The following is a 10,026-nucleotide window of genomic DNA, read 5'->3' on the forward strand; positions in this document are numbered from 1 at the left end:
CCTCGATCTCCTCGAGGTCCTACATGGAAAGCACCCAAGGTAATTCACCCATGATGTTGTGATTTTCTTACTTTACAATGCTTAAGATGTCGCTTATTTGCTATGCATTTTGATTCATGTGCTTTGTTCCTATTGCTAGTGCGCACAACAGGAAAACGGAGTTGACTGTGGCCTTTACGTGATGAGATTCATGTATGACATACTGATGACTCATTGTACAGACACACGTCAGCTTGAAGAGGTATGCCATTTTGGTTGAAATTGCGTCCCATAACCTCATACTTGCTCTTTTCTTGTAATCTCAAGCATTAGTCACCTATAACTAAGTGATAATGACATGTTTTAACTAGTTATGAGTTCAATAGACAAGAATTGTAGAAAATAGGCATCCTAGTAGCCAAAATGGCCTTACTTGAGCCATTTTGGTTAAAATTGCGTCCCATAACCTCATACTTGCTCTTTTCTTGTAATCTCAAGCATTAGTCACCTATAACTAACCCCAATTATTATTATTTCACTTCTACTAACTCATGTTTTGTGTATTCTAAGTTTTGCAAGGGGCAAACGGGACTTCCATACACAAGCGAGGAACTTCATGTAATTAGGGAGATGTTGGCGACCTACATCACATTTAATTTGTAAATATCGTCAAACATTTTTGTACTATATCATCTCTTCATCAATCCTAGGCTTAGCTTTCTAATTATTATGTAGTATACATGAAACATTTTTCTAATTTATATATGTTTTGTTATTAATGTTCCTAATTATTGTTACTAATTATTATTATTATTATTATTATTATTATTATTATTACTATTATAATATTAATAATTATTATTATTATTATTAATATAATAATAAAAATTATCATTATTAATAATAATAATAATATTACTGCAGCCAAAAAAAAAAAAAAAAAAAAAAAAAAAAAAACAGGTGAATATTAGTGCAGCCCAAAAAAAAAAATACAAAATACAGGTGAATATTAGTGCAGCCAAAAAAAAAAACAATACAGGTCATTGGCAACGGTTAACCGTTGCCAATGTGTTTAAAAAAAAAAAAAAAAAACGCGCCATTGGCTTTGGCAACGGTTAACCGTTGCCAAATACAGGTCATTGGCAACGGTTAACCGTTGCCAATGTTTTAAAAATAAAAAATAAAAAGGCGCGCCATTGGCTTTGGCAACGGTTAACCGTTGCCAAATACAGGTCATTGGCAACGGTTAACCGTTGCCAATTTCATTAGTTGGCAACGGTTCAGAACCGTTGCCAAATATTTTGGGATTTGGCAACCCTCAAATACGCAACGACCCAAAACCGTTGCCTTAGGGGGGGTTTGAACCGTTGCCATTTTGCTCTTTTCGTGTAGTGTCAACTGGCGCCTGGTCCTTCTCAGCAGTCGCCTCCTCCTACGCAGGACCTTCCTGGGGCGGCTCCTCCTGGGCTGGCTCCCCCTACCTCGGCTCCCCTGCCGCCTCGCCTTCCTGCTCAGACTCAGAAGAAGAGTCAGATGAGTCCTCCTCCTCTTCGGCCGCCTCCTCATCGTCTATCTGACCAAGAATTTCAGCATTGTAGACGTCAGAACAGGTGGCGAACTGCTTATCCCATTTTTCAAAGTTGGAATTAGGGAGTAGAGCAGCCCAGGAACTCTTCATGATGGCCATATAGTCATCATTCATGTCCTGGACGAGGACCTCCTTGTCCTTTTGCTCCGCCTCCGACAGTTGAGCTTGAATTTGAGCAGTAAGATCCGCCTCTTGAGTCTGTAGGCGGCTCTTCAGCTTGGTAAGGCGCCTACGCAGGCTCTCCTCCTCCTTCTCCGCCTGCCTGAGAGGCTCCATCTCCTCTCTAAGGGCCGCCAAGGAATGCTCCAGCTCTTGAATCTTGGCCCTGGCCGCCTCAAGGTCCTTCTTGACCTACAAATTGGCTGACGCCTGAGAATAAAGGATGTCAATCGTCAAGATTTCATTTTGGGCTATCTGGAACATAGCCTTGTCAAAATCAGAGGCGGTCATGGCCTTGGCAGAATTTACCTCTCGGTTCTTCTCATTAATGGGCCGACAGAGCCCTTGCACGCGGAGCATAGTCTGCGGGCGTCAGTTAAACCAGGCGTCAAATAAACAGGCGGCTTAAACCAATAAAGCATTAAAAACTGCTAAGTTACCTCAGCCAGGAGAGCCAGGATGGCCTCCAAATTCAGGGTGCCGACTCCTGGCACATGGTCCTTCTCCTCAGTAGGAATGGAGCGCAGCATAGTCCTGGCCATCTGGACCAGGTCAATCTCAGCAGGGGCGCCTGCAAAAAAATAGATTGGTTAAATTCAGTCAAAACACGAAAAACAAGTCGCCTGGTTCTCATAAAACAGGCGGCCCTTCAATCAAATTCACAAAAAGAAAGGCCACTACCTTTGGTATCCCTTGGAGGCCGGCTGGTCGCCGGGGTAACAGGCGTCCTAACCCCTCTAGGGGGGGTTCCTGTTCTGCTTCTCAGCAGAAGGCCGCCTGGCATTCCCAGGTGTGGAGACGTCCCTAGCCGTCTGCTTTCGGACTTTGGGGTCCGGCTGGGAAGCAGGAGAGGACCTGGACGTGTTGCCCTGCAAACAAAATTAAACAAATTAATAAGCAGGCGTTGGGTTTACTAGAGAGATTTCTCAGGAGAGGTTCCCAGAGAACCAATCCCATGCTGACACGTGGCATACCCAATGATTGGGTAAAATGACGGCTTTTCTAGCCCAATTCCCAAGGAAGCCCTCCATTCCTAAGTTTTCGTTACCTAGGATGGCGGCACACATTTCAAGACCCTATAAATAGAGAGATGTTCCCATCATGGGACACATTCAGAAATATACGCAAAAAACAGAGCAATCATTAATTGCAGATATTCTCTCGAAATCCGAGAAAATACTTCACTTTCCGCACTTTTTACAGACTCCATACACGTTCTAACTTGATCGTTGGAGGCGGAACTCCACCCACCCGAAGTCTCCGCTATTTTGCAGGTACAGGAGTCCAGAGACCAGTCTTGGAATTGTAACTCTCCCGCAGGACATCAAAAAACTTCGAAACACTAATAAGTTCAAATAATTTCAAATCAATACTAATAAGTTTTGATAAGTTCTAATAAGTAAAAATAAGTATTGCATTCTCAAAAAAAAATAAAAAAATAAAAAAATTCAATAAGTATATTATAAGTTCGGATCAATATTAATAAGTTAAGATAATAAGCAAAATTAAGTTAAATAGAATGGACCCATAAAGCAAGTCATAATTTATATTTTTTACTAGTACTTCGTATAATTTACATGTCATAATGTGAGTATCAACTACAATGGGAGTACTATTTTTCAGGCGCGTGCATATTTACAAGTTCTATTTACAATGGGAGAAGGAGGGATATAAGGATAATTCCAACCTGACCACAAGGGTTAAAGGCGGAGTTGTAACCACTATTTCAAACCATTCCAAAATTTTAAGATTCTTAAAGCTAAACTTTGAACCTGTAGGTAATTAAACGTATAGTGTAAGAGAATGACAAAAACCTAAAATAAAACAAGAAAAAAGGAAATGAGTGTAGAAGCAAGTATGTATTACACCATTCCTGACTAAGCTAACAATTAGGTACTCACATTTGAGGGTTTTCACCCTTTGAGTACTCACTTTTCTTCACCCTTTAGGTACTCATGCTCAAATTTAGGTTAGTAATCATACCCTTCACCATATCACAGTTAATCCTAATATAATTAACTTGTTTTTAAAAAAAATCAATTTTATGTATAAACATAAGTTTTATTTTATCCGGCATTGTTTTATATAGTGTCATTATTGTGTGGCTTGCTTTTAGAATGACCAATTATAAATATAATGTACTCTACTTCATATATGTATTCATACAATAATTTTAAAGAGCAAATTTTGTAAAATAATTATTTTAGTATATATTTATGATTTTATTTTTGGATTTAATTCTTGATCAAAGTCTTCTATGAGGATTAATAAAATAATCATGTAATATTATTTCCTTGCATTTTTTCAATTTTTGGGACGAATAAGTCTTGTGTACAACAGGTGTACATTAATTTTATTGTAAAACGATCAATTTGAGCGTAACTTTAACTATTTTTATGGTAACTTTAACCACTTAAAGGGTAACTTTTAATTTATCGTTGCTTTGAATTTTGTTTTAATGTGTAATTTCTTATAGATACGTGGTCACATATTATAAAAACTAACATGATTAATCTAATATATTATAAGTTTATTTGTAAGATAAAATTTATTAATAGAAAAATTATAACTTTTGCAGTATAAAGGATAACTTTAAGTACTTTTAACATAACTTTAATCTGTTTTACAATACATTAACGTACACCCGCCTTTTTGGAGATTATGTGTTTTAGGACAGCGTACGTCTTTTAAGTGTTGCATCTATTGTTTTTAATTTGAATCAAAATCTGCATTCAAGGTATTTAGTTCATTCAGTATTTTTTAGTTAGTAATCATGACTTACATATGTGCTGCAGTTCAGAAACTATATATCATGACTTACATATGTGGAATAAATTTAGTTAGTAATGTATGTAGAGGGGATGTTAACGCGTGACCATGACCAAAGTTGCATGCAATATGTGTTCTAAGTACTTTTTTACTACATGCAAATTACACTTGAAGTTTGCTATCTTACTTGTTTTTTCCCTTTAAAAAGAGTAGAGCACAAGCCAAATAACAAACCAAACAACGCTATCTTACTTGAAGTTGCTATCTTACTTGCTCTTCAACTTAAAACCATTCTCAGAACTAACTTCAACCCAAACAACTTTTCTATATCACAATGTCTTCTTCAAGAGCTATATCAAAGATAACCAAACTCAAATACATCAAAAACTTTGATCCAAAAGTTCCAAAAGGTGAAATAATTTTTGACATGAACGAAGAAGATGTTAAAGACATCAATGAAGAACAAGAAAATGAAAATATTGACGATGATATTATGGACAAAGCATCGAAATTGGCGATGGCGGGTGCTACGGTCGAGTACACCTTTAAAGCCGGCGCGGTGGCAAAAGCGTATGCCGAGGGAGATGTTACTTTTGAGAAGCTCAAAAGCAAGCTCGGTGTCTCGGGTTCGAATGCATCCTACCATGATGTGAACAACATGCTTGAGGAGGCAATAGGAGATGCGCAGGAGCAAGAAGAGCTGCTCAACAAGATTGATGAGGAAAAGAAAGCTAAGGGCAAAGCAAATGTGGAGGAGAGTGAAGATGAAGAGGATGAAGAGAGTGATGAGAGTGATGAGAGTGAAGATGATGAGTAATAGGGGTTGTTTTAGTATAATTGTATCCTACGCCCAACTACTAAGTATGTTTTTTTTCATAGAGAGTTACTAGCTAGTATGGTGTTGGTTGTTGATTCAAAAGTTTATTGTGTTTTATCTATTAATTTATGGTTGTTGATGTAATATGTAGTTATTAACGAAGTGAAATGAATGGTTGGGCTTTTATTATTAAATTAATCTTAAATTTTATTATTTCAATAGCAATAATAATGTTTCCTTTTAATTTATTACAAGTATATGAATTTTATCCTTTAATTACAAATAGTATTAATCTAGTCAATTTGATCCTATATTTCCTGAGGTTTTTTTTAATCTAATATCTCAAATTTTTTGATGTGCTAACATCGGTATAATTCTACAAGATAATTTTGAGTACTCTTTCGAAGACCAAGTCTTATACACTTACTATTGAATGTGAGCAACTATAAGACTTGGTCACTTACTATTGAATGAGATTATGTGAGCAAATCTTTCTTTTCGAAGACCAAGTCTTATACACTTACTATTGAATGAGATTATGTGAATGTAATCGACATGGATCAATGATTGAATCAGTATGTTGTTCGTCTTATTCCAAACAGTTTACAACCATAAATTGAAGTAATAGTTAAACCAAAAGAGAGAGAATATAAGAGATGTCAAACTAATTAGCTTCAGTACGTACACAAATTGTTATACTCCCTCCGTCGCTATACAATTTTTAGGGAATTTGGTCCAAAAAAATGGATAGTACATATGTAATACGAAGAGCATCATTTATGCAGGAGATAATAATAATAACAATAAAAGCAGTTACAACAACTACAATTAAAATAATAGTTCTTATTGTTATTAACAATAATGAAGCGTTTGCAAATTGATTTGAATATTTTTTTTAAACCCAAACAAAAGTGCAAAAAAATAGATTATTAGTTGTTAAATAGATACTAGTTCTCTTACTGTAATAAATACGAAGTAGTTACAAGAAGAATCAAGCAGAAATATCATAACGATAGAAGAAAAATTATAGTTTCTCTTCCTTGCAATCCTTAAGCTCATAATCACAATACTTTGTCAAACGAGATACAGTAGAGAAGCAAGGTTCCCCATACTCTTTAACCTCCTACAACAATAGACAAAATCTTTAGAAGTCTTCATTTTTCTACAAAATTAAAGTGAATTATAAAATCATAATGAGCATATATATGGCAAAGCTAACAAACCTTCATATAAGTCTTGAAGAGATCCTCACACCTCTTACGACCTTTATTTCCAGAATAAGACTGGGCTACTAACCAGTGCGTAACTGCTGCAGTCCCAAGCTCTTTGTTCAGAAAAGCAAGTTCTTCTTGAATTGACATGCCACTCTCTTGCTTTCCCAGGGAGGCTAAAAGCTCTTCAACACTTGATAAACCCCGTAAAACGGCAACTTGCTTAAGCATGTCATGATGATCTGGAAGAAATAACATAACATTCACATTATTATTATTTATAACTTTGCACATTTATATCATTTTTGCGATAAAAATATGGCTTTAAACAGAGAAGAATTGAGGGAGAGAATTTATGCTGACGCCTTCTACATTCTTTATATTGATTCATCATTTCTGGCCGACCCCAAATTATTTTGGGATCAAGGCTTTGTTGTTGTAGTTGTAGTATTTATATTATTTCTTTGAAGTTCGCAACAAGAGCAAGTGTGCTCATCTCCTTCCAATAGACTTTCATCATCATTCAAGGAAGAAGATTGCTCCCCAAGCATGTTTGTTAGTCTAACAGTAATTAGTGTATATCATGTCCTGGCCTCTTTCTTGCAATAATGCTTGTAATGCTTGTATTTAAGATGTGGTTTCGAGTTAGGCCTTGTTTTAGTTCAGTCAAATTATGTCCTAACGATACTTGAGCTTCCAAGAATGATCATAAAATAATAAGAGCACCCATATATATAATTGAGCCCCATGATTTATAAAATATGATACATAAAAGAGAAACAATGGAAAAAATTTCGACTTACAGTAGCCTGGTCCTCCAAGCTTCAATGCTGTTTCAAGGCCAAGTAAAATAACGTGAGAAAGGACTTTCATTGAAAGGAAGAGTATGAAGATTGAGCAATACATGATATAGGGTAAAACAAGAGTACAATACATGATTGAGCGAAAAGAAAGTTGGGACAATATTCTGAAAATTTGTGACATAATTGAGCAATAAAAACAAGGAAAAATAGAAAACAATAATCCCACCTTTGGGTGGTCTTCTCAAAATAGTCCCACATTTACTTAATTTCAAAATAATCCTACCTTTAACTTCAATCTTAATAAAACAAGCCTTTTACCTGTTGCTAAGCTATGGTAACCGATATATCAAGTTAATTGTAGCACTTGTCAAGTTTTTCATTGGTTTAGATATTCATTTTTCTTAAAAAGCTTAAAACTATAAAATATAATCAATATCTTTGCAGCTCACATCTTCTGTAATTGTACAGCACCACCCTCATCCAAAAATTCAACCCCTGCCACCACAACTTCCTACCCCAACATCACAACATCTTTGTATGATTGTACCTAACCAATGCAACTTCTAATAGATCTATGTTTCTCGCCCCAGCACCATTCAATCATATCAAGCTAAGAATGATTAACGTGTTTAACTACTAAAATTAAGGTTGCAAATCAGGACAAAAAAAGATGCTCCTAGTCTTATCCTGAAAACATGGTACAAGATTTCCAATGGTTAATAATTTGGAATCAATTATAAATCATTCCATAAAACAACTTAATTCTACTAATAAGTTGAACTTGTGTAGTTAAAGTTGAACTTGTGTAGTTAAAAACTTAAAATTGTAAATAAATCACTATAAAGTTCTGTTTATTTAATTAAACCAGAAAAAAATTGATATTTTTAAGGGAGTTAACCTTTGAAAACTCCTGTCATTGAAATCCACCCAAAAACTGATCCATATCAAGGGGCGCACTGAAGTAGCAGAACAAGATAATATATTTTAGTGTAATCCTCTACTTTCTCCTTATTTCTGCCGTTTCTATTCACCACAATCACACCACCATCTTTATACATTTTCTGCCCAAAAAAACCAGTCCATAACAGAATACCACCCAAAGGTGGGATTATTGTTTTCCACTTTTCCTAAAAACAATCATATAAGCCTCATTTCCTCAACCAAAATCACAGATTGACATGCAATTCTACATAAAAGTGTTATCAAATTGAAGCAACGTCAGTTTGAATTCTTTCACAATTTGACTCATATAAAAGTTACTTTCTGTGTGATCCCTAATAACAATTAAAAAAAAAAAAAAAGGGTCAGGCCACTTCAACTCAATTCAGTGAAGATAATGAAACTTAACAAAGAAAAGAGGGTGTACATTGCAGAAGTTAATCAGATCACAAACTAAAGGCTTTCATACTTGTACAGGATACAAACTGTTTATCATATGTTAGTTATGGAATAAGGATAAAATGTAGCATTGGATAAACATAAATTAGAACAATCTTTGTTCGCCCGCATAACGGAATTTGGGTGAGGAATTACATAGCTGAATAGGCTGTTCTTTGTTTTATTATATAAGGCCCCAATCTTATGAATTTGGATGAGGAGACTTGAAAATTGGAAAGGATCGGATAGAGGAAGGTGAAAGGTAAAGGACAACCAAAGCAAACTTTAATGAAGGTGATTGAAATCGATATGTGACTATTGGGAAACGGCTTATGGAGTCCCCGAGTTCATCAGAGACACTGAAAACAAAAGGCTGGTGCGCCTTAAATATTGGGAAACGGCTTATGGAGTCCCCAAATTACCAGCTTTTGTACCTTTGCCTTCCAAGTAGTAAAGGTGCAAACAAAAAAGTTCAGAGAGTTGAAGATTCTGTAAGTGGTCATAGAGCGAACTACATGAAAATGCAACTCAGAATCTAGATGACCAGACAATATTAAACCCCGGACGACCCTTGCAAACCGGGCCTTTTGTACTTTCGGTCCGAAATACCCGACCCGAGTCTAAACCACCGGGCCCAACCACCCGCCTTTCAGCCCGAAATCCGCCCGAAACCTAATTTGCTCACCTCTAAGACTAAACGAGACCTCATTCATAATTTCATATCCAGCTAATCTAAACGGAAAATAAAACAAATTGATGATCATACAAAGCAAAACAATTATGAAATTCATCATCCAAATTAATGGCAAACGAAAAAGAGAGAATAAAATACGGAAAATAAAACTGTAACCTCGGAATAATCGGGAGCGTGACAACCACCCTCCTACGCTTGATTTGCCGCCGCCGCCGACTCTACTGCCTCCGCCCATCGTCTACGAAAACTAGGCAAGGATGAAGGAGCGTAAAAACTAAAAACTTTAAGCTAGGGTTTTCTTCTGGTAAATGGTAATTTTCTGAAGTTGCCTTCCTCTGTTCTTGGCTTTATCTTACCAAGTAATCCGTGGTAAATTTTGTTACATGTAGTATTTTAATATGACTAAAGTACCCTTTACTTTTACCAAGGTTTAAATAAAAACTAGAATATTATATCATATCTTATTTATATTGAAAATTATATCACACATGATATATTTTCGTAATCTATTTATCTTATATGCTCAACACATTGGTGTTAGTATTTTCATAAGTATTTATCTTAATATGGTCACAAAGGCCTAACTACTTTTATATCCTCTCATCTCTTGTCACAAACACCTTCCCTCC

At 35.8% G+C, this 10,026-nt stretch overlaps 2 protein-coding genes and 1 long non-coding RNA gene across 3 annotated transcripts; 2 read left to right on the forward strand and 1 right to left on the reverse strand.

Annotated features, from left to right (window-relative positions):
• LOC110714689 lies at positions 1–642 on the forward strand. Its single transcript, XR_002510144.1, has 3 exons — positions 1–39; positions 140–241; positions 550–642. It is a non-coding gene; the product is annotated as an uncharacterized LOC110714689 (long non-coding RNA).
• Positions 643–4,829: 4,187 nt separating this feature from the next.
• LOC110714691 (nucleoplasmin-like protein ANO39) lies at positions 4,830–5,312 on the forward strand. Its single transcript, XM_021893219.1, has one exon. The coding sequence runs from the start codon at positions 4,830–4,832 to the stop codon at positions 5,310–5,312; it is 483 nt and encodes a 160-aa protein (XP_021748911.1).
• Positions 5,313–6,189: 877 nt separating this feature from the next.
• On the reverse strand, positions 6,190–9,683 carry LOC110714692. Its single transcript, XM_021893220.1, has 4 exons — positions 9,554–9,683; positions 7,327–7,353; positions 6,536–6,765; positions 6,190–6,435 (listed from the first exon to the last, which is right to left on the reverse strand). Exons 1-4 carry the CDS (start codon positions 9,630–9,632, stop codon positions 6,337–6,339), a joined length of 435 nt encoding a protein of 144 aa, XP_021748912.1. The 5' UTR covers positions 9,633–9,683; the 3' UTR covers positions 6,190–6,336.
• Positions 9,684–10,026: the final 343 nt, after the last annotated feature.

Source organism: Chenopodium quinoa, unplaced genomic scaffold, assembly GCF_001683475.1.
Source record: "Chenopodium quinoa cultivar QQ74 unplaced genomic scaffold, ASM168347v1, whole genome shotgun sequence".
Lineage (NCBI taxonomy): Eukaryota > Viridiplantae > Streptophyta > Magnoliopsida > Caryophyllales > Amaranthaceae > Chenopodium > Chenopodium quinoa.

Coding starts and splice junctions, on each gene's coding strand:
- LOC110714692 (XM_021893220.1), bottom strand. CDS start 9,632: ATGGGCGGAGGCAGTAGAGTCGGCGGCGGCGGCAAATCAAGCGTAGGA. Junction 6,766..7,326: donor GCTTGGAGGACCAGGCTACT/GTAAGTCGAAAT, acceptor TATTTCTTCCAG/ATCATCATGACATGCTTAAG. Junction 6,436..6,535: donor TCTTCAAGACTTATATGAAG/GTTTGTTAGCTT, acceptor CTATTGTTGTAG/GAGGTTAAAGAGTATGGGGA.
- LOC110714691 (XM_021893219.1), top strand. CDS start 4,830: ATGTCTTCTTCAAGAGCTATATCAAAGATAACCAAACTCAAATACATC.